General features: G+C 42.6%; 2 protein-coding genes across 6 annotated transcripts in view; one reads left to right on the top strand and one right to left on the bottom strand.

Annotated features, from left to right (window-relative positions):
* Positions 1-1,601: 1,601 nt before the first annotated feature.
* LOC146008182 (uncharacterized) overlaps positions 1,602-24,785 on the bottom strand; it is a 26,503-nt gene continuing 3,319 nt past the window's right edge. For both annotated transcript variants that reach the window (XR_014444477.1, XM_083147200.1), the window contains 3 exons: positions 6,767-6,834; positions 5,092-5,188; positions 1,602-3,604 (listed from right to left, as the gene is read on the bottom strand). The gene's annotated coding sequence lies outside the window, so the exon portion shown is untranslated. The remainder of the gene's footprint in view (positions 3,605-5,091; positions 5,189-6,766; positions 6,835-24,785) is intronic.
* On the top strand, positions 3,551-21,074 carry LOC146008183 (zinc-binding protein A33-like). 4 transcript variants are annotated; one of them, XM_083147202.1, is made up of 4 exons: positions 3,588-3,802; positions 5,080-5,214; positions 16,067-16,168; positions 18,245-21,074. In XM_083147202.1, the coding sequence occupies exons 2-4, from the start codon at positions 5,164-5,166 to the stop codon at positions 19,244-19,246; spliced, it is 1,155 nt and encodes a 384-aa protein (XP_083003328.1). In that variant the 5' UTR covers positions 3,588-3,802; positions 5,080-5,163; the 3' UTR covers positions 19,247-21,074. The 4 variants fall into 4 exon arrangements, with proteins under 4 accessions (XP_083003331.1, XP_083003330.1, XP_083003328.1 ...); XM_083147201.1 differs by having other exon boundaries at positions 3,589-3,802; positions 5,108-5,214; XM_083147205.1 differs by lacking the exons at positions 16,067-16,168; positions 18,245-21,074 and adding an exon at positions 7,168-10,236 and having other exon boundaries at positions 3,551-3,802.

Here is a 24,785-nt window from a genome sequence, read left to right as displayed (position 1 = left end):
GAGGAGACTTTAAAAGTAGGCAACCAGGGATAGACATACCATAGAGCTGTGGTAGGCAACAGGGCAACAAAAGAAGAACCCATTGACAAGAATAATCCCCTCTTTGTAGAGCGTTTCCTCTTCCAAGTCATTCCAATGCTACAATTGAGGGGTATGGGTCATATGGTCGACAAGAGAAAGGTCAACATGCATTGGGTTGACCACTGAAGATACACATGCATCAAGGTTGACATGTCTGAATGTCAACGTGGGGTTAGGGACATGGTAATTAAGGTCAACATGGGCAAGGTTGACAGTCAAAAGGTCGACATGGGGTTTTTCACTTTTTATCCAGAATGTCGACACAGTGGACATGGACACTAAAAAAGTGCACCGCACCCCATAAGGTCTAAATCCGTCTCTGCTTGACTATATCACATAATTATCCCAAAGGTAAGTATATTGAGTAGCATTGTCGTTATACGAGAGAGGGACAACGTATTCAGTTACCTCAATTCCAGTCCAATAGAATGACATAGTAATGTGCAAGGTATTAGTAGATAAGTAGGCTGAGTAACCTAAGCTTTATGTGTCCGTTAAAATGCCCACATATGGTTAGGTTTTATGAACAATCCAATCTTGAAATCCAGAACACGCCTGGTCAAAAGATATCACCACACAGAATGATTGTGTAAATGATCAGAGGGTGGATGGGTCATTTAACAACTGAAAATCATATTGACAAATCAGGGCTACAGCCAGTGCCAGATTAAGCCTTCGGGGGGCCCGGGGTACTTTAGACAGGGGGGCCCCCTTGCACTTGTCATTACTAGCTGCAAACTGCATGGAAGAATATTACACTGTCAAAACACAGAGTAAAAGCAGAAAAAACTTGGTCAATGGGTAACTGCAGGGGATATATATATAACAGCACTTACATCGACAGCCATTACATCGACACCATTAGACAGCTCAATAGGTCGACATGGTTTTAGGTCGACAGCTCATTAGGTCGACATGTTTTTAGGTCGACATTACCATTAGGTCGACAGTGTCTATGTCGACAGTCAAAAGGTCGACATGGGTTTTTTCACTGTTTTTTGAGCCAACATGTGCCGACAGGCGGTATTTCATGCCCTACTATCCACTAGGGCGTGGTGGGAGAATAAAATAGTGTGCCGAGCACAGCGAGGCACCGTGCCCAAAGCATCGCGAGCGAAGCGAGCGATGCGAGGGGCTGCGGTACACTTCAAACTGTGTCCATGTCGACTGTGTCGACATTTCGGCCAAAAAACAGTGAAAAAAACCATGTTGACCTTTTGACTGTCGACATAGACACTGTCGACCTAATGGTAGTGTCGACCTAAAACCATGTCGACCTAAGGAGCTGTCGACCTAATGAGCTGTCGACCTAATGACATGTCGACCTAATGGTATGTCGACCTAAAACCACGTCGACCTATTGAGCTGTCGAACTAATGGTGTCGATGTAATGGCTGTCGATGTAAGTGCTGTCTAATATCCGTCCCAGACCCCCCGGATATATCCCCCACCTCCCCCTTTGGTCCGGGTCGGAGGTGGCCGCATCCAACCCCCCCCCCCCCTACATCCACCACCACCTGTGGAGTGAAGTGAGCGGCTCCAAAGCCACCCATGTGCCGACTGTGTATCCACTGTAACTCTATGGGCGGTATTCAATGAGCTGAATCGTTGGTCACAGCGATTCAGTTTTTTCATTCGCCAGCCAATCGCCGGTTTTTTGCTGCCAATCGCCATGCATGGGGATTCGTGGGGAGTCGCCGAGTCACCCTATTCAACGTGGCTGAGAATCGCCGGCCCTAACGGCGATTCTCAGCCAACCCTGCGTTTCCCTAAACAGCTTCATTAATGTCGTCAGTGTTTAAAAAATTGCAGTGAAATGCAAGAAAAATGCAAATTACCCTGAATAAACGCTTCCAATACAGCAGACGGCAAAATCTGGGTAATCTGCACAAAGGCCAAACGAAGGAGTGAGGTGGGGAGGAGAATCATGGGTAAGTGAGGTGCACCATGGGTAAGAACAGTGCTTTGTGGGAGAAAAAAAAATACCTCAAAAAATTAAATATATATTTGTATAGCACTTCTACGACCATCACATCACACAAGGGCAGCAAATAATAATACATTACACTTGCACAGTTAAATAGAACACTTAAAACCAATTATTTGACATGTTCCTATAAAAGTTCACCAGAAAAAGATGACGAGGGACACTCGGTGAGGAACGGCGATATGTAACAAGAAAAAGGAATCGCCAACTTCTCATTGAATACACTTTTGGCGATTCCCCTCGACTACCGTCGATTCCCCATGCAAAATCCTATAGACTAAAAACGGCGATTTGTAGAGAATAACATTTGGCGATTGGTGCTTCATTCACCGGTCCTCATCGGCGATTATAGGTCATTGAATAGGGTGATTCGCATTAGGAGCTCCAAAAATCACCGTCAGACACGAAAAAAACACAGAATCGCCATAAAACTTGGCGATTCTGGCTCATTGAATACCGCCCTATGGGTGATGTTCTCATTCAAGCCAGCCACTGTAAGCAGGGTTTTTTTTTTTTTCGGATGCTCTGCTGGATCTCTATCTTTCTTCTCACCTGCTCCAAATTTCTGCCACAGGGGGGTTATTCAATTACCTGCTAGAACTGCCAGTTACAATCCCTGGTCAAGGGAAAGTCTATTCAATTAAATAGTATTTTTCTGTGCTACAATTTAGAATATCAGAATGTGGAAATTAATGGGTTTTACCTGCACAGGAATCAATTTTTTTTTTTTTTTTTTTTGTGAACTGTTCTGTCTGACATCGGGCAATCCCTGTAACTGGATTGCACTCATGCTGCAATTAGAAGTGGAGTTTGTTGAATACCCCACAATGTACCCCTCTGTGACCAAATGGCACTTGTTTACAACTGGCACTTGCCAACCACCCAACTCTGGTAATGTAGCAAGTGGAAAAGTTAAAGCGAACCAACAAACAAACAAACGCTAACAAGCAGTCTATTTGATCACAAGAAGTTCTCCCCAAACTGCAAGATACAATGAATACAGAAAAGGGGATTATGATCAAATTAACAAAAAGCGCTAAAGCAAAGTTAATTACTTCCCTTGACTGGTGAATCTGTCAGGATCCCAATTCGATTTTTTCGTCGATGTTCAAGGGAGGTAGTACATGTAAACAGAAGAAAAAATAACCAATGTGTAGTACAAACAGAATAAATTGTATAAAAGTCCCAAGTGTATTCTTTCTGGAGGGCGTGTGCGGAAAGCGACTGAAAGCACCTCCACCTCTAGAAGACAATTGATTGACGCATTGTTGTTATTTTATTTTGTTTGGAATAAAAATTCCAATACTTGTGACTTCTCTAGACTGGCAATGAAGATCAGATTGACCTACCTACCACTAGGAGGCTCCATACTACTGTGCAGTTTATCAGCTTCTGGAAGTGTGATAATGGACCAGCAGCTTCCTCACTGGCAGACTTGAGTTCCACACACGGACGGGATGTGATGTTGCAGTCAGCTCAGCATTAGCTTGGTCAGTCACGCCTTGAATAGTGTAGGCGGCTCCCGAATCATAAGACCTTTGGATAGCAAAGCAGAAACGAAAGTTAAGGTTTCTGAAAGTGAAACTAATATGTATATAAAATGGGATCTGTCCTTTTGCTGTCATTCTTTATAGCAGTTGCAGGGATATGGCTGGATTCATAAGGACACACTACTGACTTAAATTCTATGTAACCACACCATGTACTGCTGAGAGGGCACATTACTAGAAAGTGGTATGTTGGATTTTTTTTTCATTGAATCATTTGTAAATACATTGCTTCCTGTTATTTAACTTTTTTGTATTGTAGTTAAGTGTAGTGGAAGTATCAAGATTGATCATTTATTACAGCACTATCTTAACAAATGTCACCAATTATGGACTTCATTCTTAGATGTATGCCGTTATCAGCGCTGCCGAGTCTTCATGCATAAAAAAAATGTTGAGAAGTAAATTTACCCATTAGAGTGGATAAAAATTAGCCAATCGCCCCCTAACTGCCACATTACGCTGTATTTTTTTAAAATGACAGTCAGGGGTTGGTTGATTGGTACTTTATCACGCTCCACTTTGTCACTTTTCATGCACTGAGCGGCTTCCCCCCCCCAGCGATGAATGCGATCATCGCTGTCCATATAAACGGCATAGTCGCCCAGTGTGTATGGACCTTTAGTACATATGGCCCAAAACTGGGTTAATTGTATGCTGGATGTACAATGGTGAAAATGCTGCTGCTTTAGAGCTGGTACATGTTACCTGAAATTCATAGAGGGTGGTCACTTACAGTAAAGCGCAACGGAATCTGCTGAGCTATATAAGAAACTGTAAGTAATAAAAATAATAATATGACTCAATTGTATTTTGTTTGGACACTGGTTTAGGCATAAAAAAGTGGGCACATAGACACCTGAAACCAACAGAGGGTTGGGATAGACAAAATACAATTGGGTCATATGCTAGTGACTACCCTTTGTTGATTTAATGTGTCAAATTTATGGCCCAAGACTCGTTAACCCTTGCAGAACTACAGCTACTTATTAAAAATGGTTAAATATGGTGCATGTGCCCACTTTGCCAGCGTATTTCATGCCCATATTAGTGTTGTGCCAGACAAATTTGAATTGGGTCATATGCTTGTGACACCAGGACCGGCGCCACCACTAGGCAGCTTTAGGCATTTGCCTAGGGCACTGGCCACTGCAGGGTGGCAGTTAGGAGCAGATCCCCGTGGATGGAGGTGAGCGGGGACCTGCATGAAGAAAGGCATGCAGTTCATTACTTGGTGCACTGAGATGGGCTGTTTGGCATGACTGAAGCCACAGTGTAATATGGCACTGCACCCATAAGATTTTTTTTTATATTTTTTCTATACTAAATTAACACAAAACTTTGCTTGTTCTTTCATACTGAAAATATGTTTTGTTATGTAGTTCTGTGAATTGTTTTCCCAGCATTATCTGCACTTATTGACAGTATGAGGCGTTGCCCACTGACACTTTGTACTGTACATAGGAATGTTGTTACCTGTGTGATGTTGCAGATACTGAAGGGGGCGGAGATATCAGAATACAACAGGAAGCCAGTGACGGTACTGCCATGGACTCTGCAGAACTCTGTCAGACTAATGGAGCACACAAGGATAATGAGGTACTGGTTTATAAATTAATTATATTTGGAATAGATTTTAAAATGTAGGAACTTATATTACATGCAGAACAGATGCTTTTTGTTGATAGTGTATTCAGGCTTGTTGGAACTGCTATACTATACATAAAGATGCCTATTAAAGGGACCATTAGCAAGTCTTGCCACAGACAGCAATAACTATGATATTTTTTGTGATCCAGTTTATGATTGAATTCAATAAGTAAAGATTTTGTTGAGCGAGTTTAGGAAGGGTAGAGAATGTCAAAAAGGAACCCACTCTTTCCATTAGATTTGCGTGAGGCTTATCAGATGTGGGTAGGTTTTATAAAAAGCAAAAAATGCTCAAGGTGGGTACAGACAAGTGGTGCAATGTAATGGGATGTGAGAATCAGAAAGTGAGAGATTTGGCAATCATTTACACTGCAAAAACAGGTTAATTTTGCCATGTAATTGATTGTCGCTTAAAAAAAAAATGGAAAAACTCTCACAAAATCTCTCTCTTTCTGATTCTCACACCCTATTACATTACACCATAGATGTTATTTTAAACAATATTCATAATAATGACCAGTCATAATGACATTTTCGTATTTATGCACTATATTGTTAAAAATGCGCACTCCCGCAGGTCGTTAGCAATGTCCTCTGTCCATGCAACTCAATCAGAGCAAATGCATTACAGTATGGACCTAATTGAGACCTGATCGTCGCTGTGCAAATTTGCAAAAGTCTGCGATCAGTTAGCTGCCACCCAGAGTGAAATCATGCCCCGTGCAAGTTTATGAATGGTTCGTTGCTCTACAAATCAATTCGCAACTCACTCACCATCAAATGATTTCCCAGTCTGTGCATTTGTGCGTAACTCTGACTCTTCCACAAATTTGCGACAGAGACAGACTGGTCAAGGCCGGAGCCAATGTCACACACCCTCCCTGAAAACACCTGGGCACGTCTGTGTTTTTTCTGGCACTCCCAAAAAAGGGCTGATTACCACCCCCAAACAGCGACTTCCTGTCAGTCAAACGGCAGTGGATTACGACTAGAATCATCGCTGGGTTTTTTTTTGCCATTGTTTGGCTTCGCTCATGTGCAGTCATCTGATAATTATCAATAGGCTTGCAAATTTACACAACAGCCATCAGGTATAAATAACCCCTACATCATTTGTCCAGGAGTTCAAGGGAAATCGGTAATGACATCAGATTTCACCAGGATTATTGACTCCAGTGGGTAGATTTACTAAGGGTCGAGTTTCATAGGATTTTGATTGAGTCCAAATCGATGTTATATTTTCAGGGCTAAAATACACATTTACTAACATTTAAATATGAATATAAAAAAAAATTTGATCCTGAAACACAGCATTGATGAAGTTTGATTTCTTTTTTTAAATCAATAAAAATAGACTGCAATCGACCTTAGTAAATATATACCCCCAACTCTTATTCTGAGGTAACAACATAATGTGGGGGTTTGTACCTGCTCATACATACGTTGACTCACATTACCAGTTTGCCATAGAGTAGAATAAGGGTTTGTAGCCATGTCTTACTTATTCTGTTCTTTTTCCGGCATCCATTCCACACTATGGCTCAATATCTTGAGTACGCTGTACTGTAACTGGTTAAGGCAAGAAAGTGTCAGGTAGGCAAAGATTAAAAAACAAAAAAACAAAAAAAAAAAACAAATAAAAGCAACTGTTGCTTTCAAAAATATATGTTAATATTGGATTAAGATAACGTTCTAAATGTGTGTTAATGATTTCTGCTGCTGAAAGAATCACCATAACATCATGACATCCATCAGACCCACACAATGTGGAAGAAACGTTACATTAACAATAGACAAGCTATTTGTAATGACAAGTTTTTGATTGTAAGTTTAGGGGCACTTAAGCTCTCTCTGTATATTAGTAAGACCCTAACAGGATACTGTATGTCCTTCTTTATGTAGACCACCAAATTGCAAGCACACGTTAGCCTCTCAATGACACAAAACAAAGATGAAGGTACGTCGCCTGCTCGGGAGTTCCCTGCACTCACACTCCGTGATGTCACCCGCCAACTTTCAGAGATGCAAATCATGTCATGGAACTTGGTCAGCTACATTCAGAATAAAATGAGCGCAATGCAAGATGAAGCTGTACCACACAAGTCTAAACTCTGCAAAGCTTACAGGAGCGCTCATCGCTTACTGGAAATAGAGGAGGAGATGAGACTGACTGAGAATAAAAATAAAGAAGAAAAAGTAATAAATGAGTTGGAGGACAAGGCCTTGAAATTGGTGGGACTGATGCAGAAACTGAACAAAAACGATAAAACAAAGCAACAAATAAGTAACATTGATACTCATTTAAAACCACTGGCAAGGCTTGAGGTGGAGCTGGATCTATATGACTCCCCTGTGCAACTCCGCACAGCAAAAGAAATGCAGCATATGGTAAAACCAATGATAGAATCAATACAGTTTGACCCACAGAGTATGCACCCGAATCTCGTTCTGTCAGTGGACCTCAGACAAGTCAGATTTCAGGCTTGTACTCTGAAAGGGGAGAAGAGCAAACACTGTTTTGAGCCAGGGCTTTATGTCCTGGGAATGCCTGGATTTCAGTCTGGAAGGCACTACTGGGAAGTGGATGTGGGCAATAAGAGTAATTGGATTATAGGTGTTGTGAGAGAGTCGGTGGAACGCAAGGGAGTGTGGGAGCTGAATTCATCAAACGGCTACTGGGTTCTACGCAAGCAAGATAACAATGTGTTTTATGGAATTGGGGACACACATTCTAGCCTACATTTGAAAACCTTGCCTCTAAGGATTGGTGTTTGTTTAGATTTATATGGAAGTCAGCTGAGCTTTTATGACGCTGACACAGCAGACCTCATATTCCAATCTGTTTGTCCTGTGAAGGAGAAATTGTTTCCATTTTTTTGCCCTGGAATCCCTTTGAGGGAAGAAGACTGGTGCCCACTAACATTGTGCATGTAAATAACTACTTTATTTTTTTTTTCAATTATGCTCCTTCTTTCAGTATGGTATTTTCTGTATGATTCTGACTTTTGGCATGACCCCAGTGGTGACAGATCCTTCTCAATATTGGATGAAATCTTGATCAGCTGGATCACTTGTGGCCTACACTAGATCCTGTTTGGTAACAAGATGGCTGCATGCAGAGGGGATAGCACTTCCAAATATACTTTCCAACATCACTGATTCAAATGTTCCGCTGATATATTTCTACCCAAATGCTAGTTCTCACTAATATCACTGTCAGAGTTGCCGACTGGTATAATTCCAGAGGCACTGCCAGGTTTTATAGATCTGCCCCTGGAAATAAGTCTGTTTCAGCGCTGACCAACTTCAGAATACAACGTATTTCTTTTTAAATGCAACCTTTTACATGTTCTGTTCGGTTAATCAATATTTTTTGGACAGAGCGGTACTTGTGTATTAACACGGCGCCCAAATAGTTTACGTACGGCGGCACTGGGATCGAATCGCATGTAATTGCATGCAATTTGCGTGCAATGCGATGGTACTTGTGCACGGATCGCATCGCATGCAAATCGCATTCGATCTGATCGCGTTCAATGTGATTTAGCACACCCCCACTATCCATGTCACCCCAAAGCGTGGCGAGCGGATGCGGTACATGCCCTCCCGACCTGTTCTTACCCCCACTATCCACATCGGCTTGTAGTTGATTTTATAAAATGTGGCACGCGATCAAATAACATGCGATTGCATTCAATTTGCGTGCGATGTGATGCGAGCCCAGTGCCGCTGTGAAACGACATAAAGTACCATACTACGCTGAATAGGACAGTACATAAACTACTTAATGGGTGCCGTGTTAATATACAAGTACCGACAGAGCTATTCAACTGTTTTGCAGATTGGGCATGAGTGCCATGGGTGCCCGTTATTTCTGCTCAAGCCCACCTAAGTTCTGCGAAGTTAGGCATTTGTGCTAATAGTTTTCATGCTAGTCTGCCCAAATGCACATCTAAACTAATGGGAATTCGCAACACTTACACCCATTGGCAAACTATTTGAATAGCTCCTATTACTTATTGGCACACAAAAAGCAACTGATCAATAAACAAAACTAGAATTTAAATTGACAGAGCCGGCCCTAGCCTGAATGACGCCCTAGGCAAGATTTTGGCTGGTGCCCCCTAGCACCGCTACTAGTTCCGCCTCTGACCCTGCTCCCCTTTCCCAGCACCATCAACCCTCATCATAGCAGTCATCATTTTGGTGCTCCTACCCGCAATATTTTAAATAGAAACAGTGCACACATTCGGTGCACAGCCCAAACAGGGGTGTGGTCTTGCTGGGAAGGGGCATGGCCACAAAATAGTACCCCCAATTCAAATTATGCCACACAGTAGTGCAACTTTATTCACATTCTATCATGCGATGGTGTCCCTTATTCATGTTACATCACACAGTATTACCACTTTACCTTATATACATTATTCCTCACATTATACCCTTAGAAAAAAATCATAAGAAAGTATTGTATTTTAAGCACCTCCATGGCCACACTGCAACACAGCACAAAGCAGTGTGTGCTGGGCAGAGGAGAAGAGCTGCTGCTGTCACTTAAAGGGAGGGGCCCAGGCCCCCACTGGACCCTTCCATCAGACTTTGGCCTGGGTAATTTGTACCCCCTTGCAAACACCAGGTATATAACTTTCAATGGTGCCTGGGTTGAGTGAAGTATTAGCAATAGATAAAGTGGTACTTCACTCATCCCAGGCGCCGTTGAAAGTTATATACCTGGTGTTTGCATGTTCTATTGTTTATAGGATTTGGGAATTCTCCTTATTTATAACTTTTTTGGCAGCCACAGGGAGCGCAGGATCGGAGATACCCGCTACTTTTTGCTTTTCACAATTTGTACCCCCTACCCCTTTCTCTCGGCACCCCTGATAATACCACACAAAAATGCCCCTTACACATGACACACATTATTAATGTCCTTATAAACATAATGGGCCAGATTCTCTAAGCTTCAAAAGTGATAAAATGGAGAGTGATAAACAGCCAGCCAATCAGCTCCTGTCTGACAGTCTGTAACTTGGCAGGTAGGAGCTGATTGGCTGGCTGTTTCTCACTCTCCATTTTATCACTTTTGAAGCTTAGAGAATCTGGCCTAATGCCAATTACACATTATGCCAACCTTTATTAATGCCTTTCATACACATAATGACACACATAATGCCCCTTACACATATGTTGCACATTATTAATGCCACACATAATGCCCGTTTACACATATGTTGCACATTATTAATGCCTGTAAACACGACACACATAGGGCCTTATTCTATTTCACTCTTTCTGACAAAATCCTTCTTAGATGGACAAAACCATGTGCACTGCAGGGGGAAGATGTAAAATGTGCAGAGAGAATTAGATTTGGGTGAGTTCTTTTGTTTCTGTGCAGAGTAAATACTGGCTGCTTTATTTTTACACTGCAATATAGATCTCACTTTGAAGTAAAACCCCAACCAAATCTAATTCTCTCTGCACAAATATCAACTACCCCACCTGCAGTGCACATGGTTTTGTCCATCTAAGAAGGATTTTGTCAGAAAGAGTGAACTAGAATAAGGCCCATAATGCCTGTTACATATATGTCGCACATTATTAATGCATTTATACATGACACACATAATGCCCCCTACACATATGCCGAACACTATTGCACAACCAACCCACCCGCAGACAGCACTCGCACAGCCGCTAACAATGTGACCTCTGCCTCTGCTTGGATACAGATGTTTCCTCATATATCTTGCCTCAATATGCCATGCAGCTCCTGGCCAGTTCTGCTAACGTTAGGTGCCTCTTTTTGCTGAAAATTCGTATTATTTGCATTGTTATGTGACCAGGACACACAAGGCGCTTCCGATGATTAAAATGATATGCGGCATGCTTATATTCTGTGTGCGACTGTGGCTGTACCTGCATACGGAATGCTATGTTACAGTGATTTCCATGAATACACTACAGGTTGAGTATCCCATATCCAAAATGCTCGGGACCAGGAGAATTTTGGATAACGGATTATTCCGTATTTCGGAATATTTTAATATTTCAATGATGTATTTTGAAGTATCTTGCATTTATGCTGTATAAACACATAATATACACACAAATATATTTTATTACCACATAAAATACACACAAACATATTTTAATTGTTCAAAAAACAAGGTTTCAAAACGTGAAACAAAATGTGTGTACTATCTCAGCACTGAATTTGAATGCCAAGCAATCATTTTCTTGCACATATATAGTGCCAGTTACATATCATGTCCCCAGTGATGCTGTTACATATGTCGCCAGTGAGTTTTTAGCAAAAAAAAAAAAAATTTTTCACTTTCTGGAATGTCCGTATTTCGGAATAATTCGGATAACGGATATTCGGATACGGGATACTCGACCTGTATTTCATATGCAGATACAGCCTCACTCACACACAGAATATAGGCATGCTGCATATCATTTTAAGCAGTAGAAGCTGCTGGTGCCCCTAGGCCAGTGGTTCCCAAACTGTGTGCCGTGGCTCCCTGGGGTGCCTCGGGACACATGCAGGGGTGCCGCGGCTTGGTGGTCCAGGACCAACTCAAATTATTAATGGTTAATTATTTATGAGCAAAACCAGTGCTGGTGGCTGCCAATCATAGAATGTGTACCAACATAAGCAAATCTTGCCCTTTACCACATAACTGCCACTAAGAATCGCATATAAACCCAATCAAATTAATTTTTTTTGGACCTAGGGGTGCCGTGAAAAAAATTCTGATTCTCTAGGGTGCCGTGAATCAAAAAAGATTGGGAACCCCTGCCCTAGGCATTCCAAATGCCCTAGGCCTTTGCCTAGTTTGCCTATGCCTAGAGCCGACTCTGTAAATTGACAAGAAGGGGGCTGAAAGGAGTATAGAAAACAATGTATTAATTGTACAATGAAATATATTGCTGTTTTCTTTAACTAGTTAACTAAATATTACAACTGCAGGTGATGACAGTTCTCTAAATGGTTATGATGTGTTTTGGAAGGTAAATAGATCACTTATTAACAGAACCGAATGGGGAGAAAGTGCTCCTGGTACTTACTGTATATAAATAAATCATATTGTTGGTGAGACTATTCACAAGAGTACAGCCTATAAATTACTAGAACCTGACATAACTGAGACACGCTGAAGGTCTTCATTAATTGGGCTATACTATATTAAGTATTTATGTTAATAAAAAGTAATATTGTTTGAATGGTAATAAAAACAGACATGTCTTCTGTCTTATTTCACTGCCACGTTTGCTCAAGACGTTATAGCTGTTCCAGACTATAATAGTATTGGTTTGAATACATACTATTGACATAACTGTACAATTTTTAAAGCCTCAGCTCAATAACCTACTTCATTAGTGCTGAACATTGCAAATAGTTACCCTGCACTATATTATAGGTTATTATGACAAAACATTGCATATTTATAACAGTGCATGCACTTTTCATCCATTTTTGCTTAGCAAACTAATTGTGATAAAAATCTAAAATTAAGGCAATTCCTAATGACAATTAAATAGATAATTCTGATGTGTCTAGACTGAGCATCACTGCTGCTTACTAAGAATCAGCAGTGGTGTTCTGATAAACTGAAGCAGAAGGAGTCTGATATAAGTAGATGTCTCCTGCATGTATTTGGGATCCAGTGATGCATCCCAGGATGCAGCATTGGAACAACCCACGGGGGTTGACACCAATGGAGGTGACATAAGTAAATAGAAATGAAGAGGGTAAGTTGGTTTTCCAGATGCCACTTATGTATTTTAGAGGTGTGGAGAGAAATAAATGGTAGCTAAAGGTAATATGAGTTAAAGTCGGAGTTCTTTTTAAAACAAGGGGCGCTGTCATTTCATTGGCTGGCGAGCTTCTGCTGGTCAGAACGAGTGTTGGTGTTTCTACTGAAGCTGAAGCAGCTTGGTTGTTGCCATATTGGATTTGACGAAGAGCTAGTTTGCACATGACTTGAGCCACCATTGACTGATTAGAGTTCCCTGTGTAACTTTTTAGTTGCATTTTAAATCCCCCCAAAATGTCAATTTACGGAACCAGTTATCTCTGAGAAAGCACAAAGCTTTTTAAGAAGGGGGAGCGGAACTAACTGACTACAGGATGTCATCTGCAAGTTTCATTATTTTAGCCAAAACGTATTTAACAGTGCAAGGTGTCCGGAAGACTTAAACAGCTGCAAAATCCGTGTCTTACAAGACTTCTCATGAAATACTCCAACTCTGCAGAATATTGAAGTCATGGAGAAATGTGATAGTCTGCAACTTGTAGTCATCTGCAAGAGTCTGGCGAGTCTGAGGTTTTACAGTAGTCATTAAAAAGACAAAATCAAGTTGGATAATTTATTCATTTATTCTGGAAGCTTTGTATTTTTTAAAGTATAATAAATTCCAATTCAATATTGTAATTATGAATACATAGTATGTTTACAAGTGTAAGATTTCTACTGTAACCGTATGAAGTATGGGTGAGGGAATTACTGAATGGGTAGCTTATGTACTCAGAATTGATTATGCCATTCTGTAATTAAGGTATAGATCTGTGACTTCCCCCAAGACACTTGCAAGGGTGCCATAGGGGATAGATACAGTTGACCAGCAGTCAGGATGCTGATGATCAGAATACGGACACCTTACCCTCCCCCTGAGCTCCTTTAAGTCCCTTCCTGCAGCCTTACCTCCCACTCTACTGGCCTAACCCATCGCTCCCCCTTTCCACCGAATGGTGGGAGCATCTGGTGTTACTCACTGTTTGGAATTTCGGCACTGGCATGCCTGCATTGGTATAAAGAAGGCATCTTTGCCCATGGGTTGGTGGTCTAGGTCCAATAAAAATGATTTATGGTCAATGTAATAGAAAAAAACAGTGCTTGAGGCTTCCATCATAAAATATTATTTTATTTTTTTATTAAGTTATTTATATAGCACACACATTCCGCAGAGCTTCTAGAGACAATACAGTATTTGTCCATTTACATCAGTCCCTGCCCCGGTGAAGCTCACAATCTATATTCCCTACCACATATATATACACACACACACACATTCATGCCCAAGTTAATTTTGTTAGGAGCAAATTACCTTTCCATGTTTATGTGGACAAACAGAAGCAATTCCTGTGATCTTTTGTAGAAATTAAGGATATGTGACATTCATTATAAAGATATTGCAGGAAATATCACAGATACAGTATATCCTGCTTACTTTTCACTCCTGGTCTCTTCTAGCATCCTCATACTATTGTAGTTATCAAGCTCCGTAGTATAACTTTTTTTCGAGCTTGACAGAGGGATACTTCACATTCTTCAGAGGGGGTCGTGAAGAGGGATACTTTTAATCTCTGTTCAGCTCTCTTTGCCAGACATTAGGGCTTCCTGCACATGCATGGGTGTATTGACCGTTAAAGTCCGGGGGGGGGGGGGAGTTTCCCGGGAGGCGGACTAGAGCAAATGCAGCATGTGGTCAAGCCACCAGTCACTCACTATTCTTTGTGGCATGCACTGGTGGTATGATGGTACCTGTCTTTAGCTTGAAAGAGCCTCCAAAAACACAAGAGAACAGCCTTGTCTCTTGGCTTCAGAAGCTCTTCCAGTCATCCTCAGCCCTTACGCCATTCCCCTTCCCCATTCGCAGAACCCTCCCGATATCCCCTTCCTCCCTTACACAGGCTCCCGTCTTCCTTCTCTTCCTACACAGTTACAAACTCCACCTGCAACCATTAGTATCTGGGTGATGGCTAACAAGAATGTAATATATGAGACCATCAATTTTATCCTTCGGCTGTTACCTGCAAGGCGCCCCCCAGTCCTGGCACCAGTGTTCCCTCTAACAACTTGATGAGCGTGCGCACAGACATTACAACAGAGCGCACAAAGCATCAGTTGTCCCTTTTTGTAGTTTTGAACTCAATTAATGTGTGTTTCACCCATTAACTACATTGTATGGTGTGTTTTGAATGTTTAAATGTTTAATATCATTTTGAAGTAAAGTTAACACAAATGCTGAACATCATTTTCCAGTTATATATAAGGGACGCACAAAAAATTAAAATTTCCTTCCAAAGTTGCACAGCCAAAATCTTTTGCCGCACACAGCCTTCGTAAAATTAGAGGGAACATTGCCTGGCACCCTAGGCTGAAGTCTAAATTAGCCTATTGGTTAATCAGGCACTGCCTGTATCTCCACCACACACACAAGTTCCCTCTCCTGCTCTCTCTCTTCCGTTACCTTTCCAGATGGCTAGGCCTACAGTTGGTCTGGTATTGCCCATGCAAAGCCACATCCTAAATCATTTCCACGGCCACTGTGAGTCCCCAATCCTGCCCTGTGCACAAGCGTAAACCAGAGTTCACACATACTAGCACTGCTGAGTCAGGCTACTAAAGTAGCAGTGATAGCGATAGCTGGGAAAGCTGTTTTTACAACAGAGCAATGCTGAATAGCTTCAGTGTTTTAGTATAAACCGCTACTACTAGCAGAAAGTTGGATAGGAAAGTATCACTGCTCATATTTATAGCATAATGCAGGGGTTCCCAAACGTAAAAGTACTCAAGATAGAGGTTTTGGATTATTACGCATTTAGGGAACAATTGATGCTTTTTATTAAATGTTTTGTCAGCAACTAACATACATTTAAGAGTAGATGATCATTTCTGGCAATTGCTGCCACACTAATAAACTTTTATGACATACAAGAATGCATGCAGCGTTTTGTTTTGTTTTTACAAAAAAATATATTTTATATGATGTCTGTTTGTTTGTGCAGACACAAAGCCAGGACCCAGAGAGAAGAATTTTACAAGACAAGGAGCCAGACACCAAGGTGCTTTTGGCAGCGGATCAGGTTATGAATAATCAGAAAGAGGAGGTACAGTTCCTTACATATTTCCTATCTGTGCTGGAATTCTGGTCATCTATGCATTATCCTCACTGGAAGTTGCACCTCTCAGCGCAACTCATAAGGGTAACAAATCGCCAGGTACAGTAGTTCAGTGACCATGTAAAGAAGAGGTAAATAAGCGGTGGATTTCCAGTTATATTAGATTTATAAATCCTAGCATGTCTAGAAACTCTGCATTGGATCACTATTGCGACCATCATCAGTTGCGGCATCGGCCATCTGAGTGAGCCTAAAATGATTCCAAATGGTCATCTCCGCTATGTAGCCAAGGCCAGTAAATTGTATCCAGGAATACTGGCTGTTGCTGCCCATTCACCTTCCCCAATCGGCACAACATGTCTATCAGGTTGTGGTTTAGGGGCACCATGTCCTTAGTCACATTAAGAGACCTGCACATTCGCAGTGCAGATACTGCAAATGCAAAGATCTCCAACCATTGGAGATGTACACAGTACTGCAGCCTTGGTCACCAACATGGAGACGGATAATTAAAGCATGGAAGGCTTATGCTGGGCCCACGTTTCCAGTAATAGTGACCGTATAACTAATGCTACGTCATGACTACGTCCTTAAGCGGTGTAATCATAAACAACAGTAAGATTTCCTTTTTGCTAAATACTGAATGGATGTGCTCAAGGGGTTAATGCTCATTTTTAAATGGAACCCAAACTAGGGGTCTGGTTCTGAAGTAACTGATGGCAGGGAATGATAACAGTTCCAAAGAATATTAAGAGAAAAGGTGGGCACTGGCTGAGAGCCCAAAACATGAAGTGATGACTGTTTTGACTACTGCTCTCAAAGTATCAGGAGATCATTCATTGTTTTGTTTTTTTAATTATAATTATGTTTCATACTCCTAAATTGAAAATTTTTGTGCTACTTGGTTGTCTTTTTAAAATTGTATTAATCCAGTGGTTCCCAAACTGTGCGCCACGGTGCAGTGACAGGGGTGCCGCAGCACCAGTATCCCTAGAGCAGGGACGGATACAGAGGGAAATACATAGGGGGACCCCCCCCCCTCCTTTCCTCTTACCCCGCACTGAGACAGACACCCAGAAGTAGTGTCCCTGCCCAGCGTCCTACTACTGCCGCCTCCGGTCATCCCCTTCCCCTCCCACACTGTGCACGGCTCCTTACCCGCAGCCTAGCCAGGTCCCCAGCACGGAGGTCAAGACTCAGTAGGGTCTCCACTGTCCGCTCTCAGTGCTGGGGATCCGGCTCACTTCACTGACAGCGCTAGGCTGCGGGTAGGGAGCCGTGCACAGTGTGAAAGGCAGTAGTAGGTGTGTGCTAGGAGGTGGTAGTGCAGCTGGGTGCAGTATTGTTGTATGCAAGGCCATACAACAACACTGGCCGCAAAGTGACTGACAGGCACCAGGCGCAGGTGTTCCTGCGGCTTCCTTCTCCCCATGTCCTTTGCAGCACTGAGTAAGTCTAGACATACTCAGTGCTTGTTAGCAGAGGAAACTCATTCGATGGTAAGTGATTTCCCCCTGTGTGCATGGCTGCAAATATGGCTGAATAGGGGCGGGGGGAGTTCAGCAGGGCAGAGTTCACCTGATCGCTGGACTCTGAATACTTGCAGCCAAGCAAGCAGGTTTGAATTGGGCCCTATAACCTTCAGTTCTGTATTCCACATACTCCATGTACATTCATTTTAGTGGTCATTAGAAATCAGACCCTCGGGCAGGATGTAAGTGTCTGAGTTCAGTGGCCACGTGGGATGCTGGCCGCACTTTTTTTAAAGGGCAATCATTTACAAAGCATGTTTTACCTTGTAAATGATTTCCACAAAAAAAAAAAAAATTAGAGTTCAGCCAGTACCTTGCACGACCGCTGAACTCAGATACTATTACATCCCAGCCACAGCATTGAATCTTTGTAAGTAGTACTGAGGTTGACATACAGTTCCCCTCACATTGCTACCTCTCTTTCGCTGTACAACAGTCCATTGTGACCATAGAGCCATGACTAGGGGTTCCTGTATTGCACATTTTTATTGAGCAGAAAATAATACTAACAGCTTGTATCCTCTCCATAAAGAGTCCCTCCTGCCTTGTTCTGCAAGAAGATGAAGAGATACAAGTGGCAGAATATCTGCGGTGCCTGCGGGAGGCAGCATGGGAGCTATTTGAGGACTGTGAGAAGAAATTGCGCATAACAGGCATAACTGCTAATCTGCACAGAGAGAGAATTCGAGAGTCCTTTCATCATCTTCACCAGTATCTTATAAAGGAAGAGGCGGCGCTTCTGGCCAAAGCTAAGAGTCGTGTAGAAAAGTCAATTGCAGATATGGAAACCAGAGTTTTGTCACTGGTAGCCCTGTCTACTTCAATTACAGAATTGATGGTGAAATTGAAAAAAGGAGAACAAATAACTATAGCAACAGAGCAAGTGATGGCGCTGAGGTCTCAGTTACTGGATATATCCAACTTTGTGGTAGCACTAGAAAGACACATCTCACCTTTCCAGATACATGAGTGGCAAGGAATAAGGCATGTTGTAAAACCCAGTCTCAAGTCATTACAGTTTGACCCAGATAGTGCTCATCCCAATCTCTTTCTATCTAAAAATCTTAAGCAGGTGAGATATATGTCTTTTCGCCAGGTTCCAATAGGCAAAAACTGTTTTGAACCTGGGCTTTACCTACTAGGATTGCCTGGATTTCAATGTGGTCAGCATTATTGGGAGGTGGATGTTGGTCATAAAAGCAATTGGATAGTTGGTGTTGTAAGAATGTCAGTGAAACGAAAAGAACAGCAAGATCTATGTCCAGCAAATGGGTTCTGGGTGCTACGTAAACAAGACTTTGCCTATTATGGCTGTGGGCTCTTGGCTCCAAAGCCTACAACATTGCCTATGAGAATTGGGGTATTTGTGGATATTTCGAGTGGTTACCTGGCTTTCTATGATGTAGATACGACAAGACTTATTTTTGATATATCTGAATGCACGTTTTTTGAGAAACTCTTTGCTTTTTTTGGTCCAGGGGTTCCTATAAGGGAGGAAGACCTACGGCCTATGACTCTCTTGCCACAAATCTGATCTTGCAAAGTACTTCGCACTCTATCGGGGAAATTAACTAAGATGAGAGTTCTATTTCACATGGGATGTTGCTATGGGCAACCAATAAAAAAAAACTACTTATTTATTCAGAACCTTCTAGAAGATAATAGAATCTGATTGGTTAACCATAGCAACATCCCATCTGAAATAGAACTCCCATCTTAGTAAATTTACTCCTATGGGAGGAATTTCATAGTTGCTCTGATCAGGTGCCCATCCACATTTAACACAGCTGAAAGCACCGGGTCAAGCCGGGCAAATCGGGTAAACCCTTCTAATGTTGCCCTCTGTGCGTCTAAAACCTGGTTTTGGTGACCTTTTTCTTGCACCCTCTGGAGGTGTGAGAATAAATTTGTGGTCCATGGGTCATAGGGTGTCTTATTGGAGCAACAATTGAATAGCTTGAATAGACAGCCAGCAAAGCACAATTGAATACCCCCATTGATCACATGTCTACACACTTGAACTATATATTCAAACCATTCAAAAGGTGCCCACACACACACACACTAGAAAGATCTGTGATCCTAAGATTTCCCTTGAACTCCCTGGCAGTCCTGGATAAAAAGTTTTGTGCAGAGTACATTTTGAAAAATTTGGTGGTAAATTTTCCAGGCTGAGCTGTGCTGCTGGCGCAGGCTCCCCCGGAAGATTTCCGTGCATGCCACTTACATATAGGTGTGTGCCGTCATAACTCCCCCCACACACACACATTGCTCACCCTGTTGACCAAATGCACCCCCGCCAGCCGCTGCTCTCTACGCGGATCACCTGGAAGCCCAAACAACAAAATACTTGAGCCCCCAAACATGCTTGTGCGCCCCAGTACTGAGCGTATCTGAATACCGGGCACCTGAATACCCAAACAGCCGAGCGTCGGAACCTGTCTAAACACCCCAACCACCCGACCTCCAAAATACGCACCCAAATCCCTAATCACCCAATCTCGTCCATAATTCCAGACACGTTCATGGCCGAGCGCCCAAACTCCCAAATACCCAACCCCGCGACCGCACTCAAGTGCCCAAATATTCGAGCATTTGAACCTGCATGGACACCTGAGAGTGTAAACTCAGCCAGACGAAACCGAGCCTCTGAATGCACCCGAACATCCCAAATAACTAAACTTACAAAGACCAGGGTACCACAGATCTTTAGCTGCATCTTCTGATCTTCCCTGCTGCAGGTAAAAATCAAAAAGATCCAGGTAAAGATCTTTAAAGGGGTGCGCATCGAATTGCGATCAGTTGCAATTTGCAGTAGAATTGGCTGATCAGCAAAAGAAACAAAAAACTGTAGTGTGGGGGCACCTTTACAGTTTTACAGAATGTGTCATTTCATATTTACTTATTTATTAGTGATAAATGGTCACCTCAAATTGAAAATCTCATACTTGTAGCTAATAGACTTCAATTAACTGTCTTAAATTGATCCCCCCAATACTTCTATATCTTACCCTGGCAGTGTAGAATGATAAGCAACATAAAGTAATATCTTTGTGGATGATTGTAGGCTATGTGTAATTAAACTTCATACTGTACTAGATTGTTTGGTGATTTTCTTTTGATCAGTTACTAATTTATGAGCTTAATTGGTCCTGGAACATATATTACACAGTTGTAGTTGTACACAGAGTACATATGTGTCTCTTATTTTGATAAAAATTTATATTTTTTAACTGAATTTACACTCTCCAATTTTTTTTTATATTCTAGATCTTAAGGCCCCCATATACTTGTCTGACTTGTCCTAGGGAGAAGTCGGACCCAATTTCCCGTCAGCTCCCTGGGAGGTTCACATACGATCTGGCACTTGATGTGCCATTTTTAAATTGCATGTACTACTCCTGGAGAGCTGAAGGCAGCAGGCAGAAGAATAAAAAAAATACAAAAAAAAACACATTCAAAAGAATGGACAGCCGCTGATTGGCTGAGAGCACTCTCTCAGTCAATCAGCGGCTTCCCATTCTTTAACATGTTATTTTTTATAATTCTACTGCCATCCGCCACCTGCTGCAGAGCGCCTCTCTTGCCCAGTGCGTCGCTGCTCAGGGAACGGATCTGATACATTGTGGGTGCTAAAAAGCACCTGTGATGTGCTGTGGACGGTTGCACATACTATTTATCTTATGTGCAGCATGTTTAACCTCAGACTCCGATCTGTTGCACACTGGACCATGCATCGGATCGGATGTCAGACACATCCAATTCGGGCACGATCCGTCGGAATTGGGTAATATCAGTCCCAAATCGGACAAGTGCATGGTCTTAACTTATAGGCTGGATGGGCAGATGCCCAAGGGGCCCAAAATCCTAAGGGCCCAATTCCCAAGCCTTCCCCCCAGTGCAATCATATAGACCCCTGCGGGGTCTGCTGGGAGTACTCACCCAGTGGCACCTGAGCCCCAATATCCTGAGTGACCGGCCTGGCTCAGACACCCTTGCAGAGTAGCACAGCGCTGCCATGATGTCAGAGACTCGTGGTAGGGTTTTTGGCATCCCCCTTTAAACTAGAATGCTTTTCTTTGAGAATTACTGTGCAGGGCCAATGTGGAGGTTAACATTTTCGGTACTTGTGTAATATCTGGGCACCCGATTTTTTCATTGCATCGCATGCAATATAGTGGCATACAATTCATGCGATGCAATTTTTTATTGTAAAGACCCAATTTTTCATTGTATAGTCACCCATGGGTGATTTCATACCCCCACTATCCAACTACGCATGGAGATGATTTTATATAGTGTGGCGAGCGCAGCGAGCCACCGAGCCCGAAGTGTGTCCAGCCCCGCGAGGGGACGCAGAATACATGTAAAGTAATCCGTGTCCTCTCGCCACGCTTCGGCCTCGCTGCGCTCGCCACGCTATATAAAAGCAACTCCATGCGTAGTTGGATAGTGGGGGTATGAAATCACCCATGGGTAACTATACAATTAAAAATCTGGTCTTTACAATGAAAAATCGCATCGCATGCCTTAAGTAGTGGCATGCAATGATAAAATCGGGCGCCCAAATAATACACAAGTACCACATTTTTCACCTCACCATTAGAGGTGCCGTTCCCCCTCACTTTAACCCCTGCCTATAGCTATGCCCTGGATGTGTTGGGTTGTTTGTAAAAAAGACTACTTTCTTGAACGGATTCTACATTTCATTTTGAACATATACAGACATCGGACATATGAAGTGTGATTTTTCATCACGGTTTTTTGATATTGTATTGTTGAGTAACATTGGGTGATATTGTTGAGCGCAATCCGATAATATTTTTTTGTACTATATATAAATAAAATGCTCCACAGATGCCACATAGGTAGAGTCCTTCAACAATTGGCTTAAATGTAGAGTTAATTTTGTATAGAGGCAAAGGCCATGGGGTGATCCTCTAAACTAAAAATGCGGTAAAAACCTTGTTATCGGGTTTTTTTACCGCATTTTGGGATGCTCTAAGCATCCCCTGCAGGGTTATCGCAACGGGGGGCATTGCCAGAAAAATCTGGCGATGCCCCATAGAAGCCTATGGGCTTCTAACGTGACCCACCGCCCCTCACCTGTGTCCGGGCAGCACAGAATTGTGCTGCCCGGACCAGTGACCTCCTCCCTGTACTATGATCCTCTTCCGGGTACAGGGAGGAGGAGAGCCCGGCGCAGCAGCGCCAGGTAAGGGAGGGAGGAGGGAGCCGCTCACCTCTCTTAACACAAGAGCTGTCTTTTGCCATAATTATTGCATATGTTAGTGCATATGCAATAATTATGAATGTGATGGGCGACGAAGGGGGGCGGAGCTGGGGTGCGGATGTTAGAACATCCCCCCCAAAATCTTTTTATTCAGATAGGCATTGCTTAACCAAAGCTGCGGTCCGATAATGGGACCTTAATCACGGCAACAAACATAATTCCCAAGAGACAGCAGACACCTGGGTTGGTGGGTTGTTCCTCTCATATAGGAGCTCAGTGTGTAAGCTCCGCAGAAAATGGCCGCCGCCATCACGGAGTGCCTGTCCCCCATGATCCCCACCTAGTGTGAAGCCGGTTTCAGAGCGCTCCGGAGCCCAGGCAGCTTCTTAATAGAAGCTGTAAGCGCTGCACAGGGAGACCAGACAGCGTCTCCCCTGTGCACAGCGAGCTGACAGGACGCGCTTCTGTCAGCTCCTGCTGCGCTGTCAGTGTGAGGATTCAGGGGCAGATTTATTAAGCTTGGAGAAGAGATAAACTGGAGATAAAGCGGAGAAAAGGTAAAAGGAGATAAAGCACAGCCATACAGCTCCCAACTGTCTTTTTCAAACACAGCTGATTGGCTGGTGCTTTATCTCCTTTTACCTTTTCTCCGCTTTATCTCCAGTTTATCTCTTCTTCAAGCTTAATAAATCTGCCCCTCAGTGAGAATCCTCACACTGTGCCTACCTAGCTAGTGTAAAAGTTAATAAAATAAAAAACTCCTAACTAACTCTAATCCTTTGGCTGCTCCGGCAGCCCTTTAGAATAGCACCCACTCCAGTGGGCACCTAACACGAACTGAGGAGTCTGGGATGCAGAAGGGAGGAGCCTACCCTCCAAAAGCTTTAGGATAGGTGCCTGGCTCCTACGGACCCTCCTACATCCCAATGTTGAGCTGTGTCACCAGGACCATTGAAAGAGAAATATATATATATATATATATATATATATATATATATATATATATACATACACAGGTATCCTGGGTCCTTTGCAGGGTCCCCTGGAAGGAGGCGGCACTCTCACGACTTGTAGAAAGATTATTTTATTATAAAAGCATAAAGTGCACAATTCAGAACATGCGTCTACGTTTCAAGACCCATTGGTCTTTTCCTCAGGACGTGCGTTTGATGAAAGTGCTGTGTGCCAGTGAAGAGTAAAGAACTTTCTACAAGTCGTGAGAGTGCCGCCTCCTTCCAGGGGACCCTGCAAAGGACCCAGGATACCTGTGTCTGTACATATTTATCAGGAAGGCACCTCAACGCCATTTGATCTCATACAGTGAGTGCCGGACAACCTCCAAACTGTATATATATATATATATATATATATATATATATATATATATATATATATATATATATATATATATATATATATATATATATATATAAGAAGAAAAGTGCGCAAGTCCTTAGCTGTATGTAGGAACGTCACAAGTCCCGGACGGTGAACAATGTTGGATGCACTTAACACCACACTTCCGTGGCTGGCAGCTCCCAAACAATCACTTGGACAAGTGAGGAAAATCTGAAATCTAGAAGAAAAGGAAGCGCTCCATAGTGCGTGTATCAAAAGGTAAAATTCTTTATTCCTTTAAAAACCACTCGCTCAGTGCAGGTAATGAATCACGTACCCGTATAGGCGGTTACAGACAACCGCAGCTTTGACAGCATGTAAAGCAGACACTCCGGTCTTGTTGGAGTGGTTACACTCTACACCTCGATCAGTGCCAGGCCACGCCCCTACGCGTTTCGTCACACGGACTTCGTCACACACACATACATACACACACACACAC

The sequence above is a fragment of the Crinia signifera genome, chromosome 6 (assembly GCF_055691185.1).
Source record: "Crinia signifera chromosome 6, ASM5569118v1, whole genome shotgun sequence".
In the NCBI taxonomy this organism is placed as follows: Eukaryota; Metazoa; Chordata; class Amphibia; order Anura; family Myobatrachidae; genus Crinia; species Crinia signifera.
Note: the sequence above shows the minus strand (reverse complement) of the source record. Positions and strands in the feature narration are given on the sequence as shown.

Excerpts from the sequence above, each read along its gene's own strand:
- LOC146008183 (XM_083147202.1), top strand. The coding sequence starts at position 5,164 with ATGGACTCTGCAGAACTCTGTCAGACTAATGGAGCACACAAGGATAAT. Across the intron at positions 5,215-16,066 it reads GAGCACACAAGGATAATGAG|ACACAAAGCCAGGACCCAGA; the intron begins GTACTGGTTTAT and ends TTGTTTGTGCAG. Across the intron at positions 16,169-18,244 it reads TGAATAATCAGAAAGAGGAG|AGTCCCTCCTGCCTTGTTCT; the intron begins GTACAGTTCCTT and ends CTCTCCATAAAG.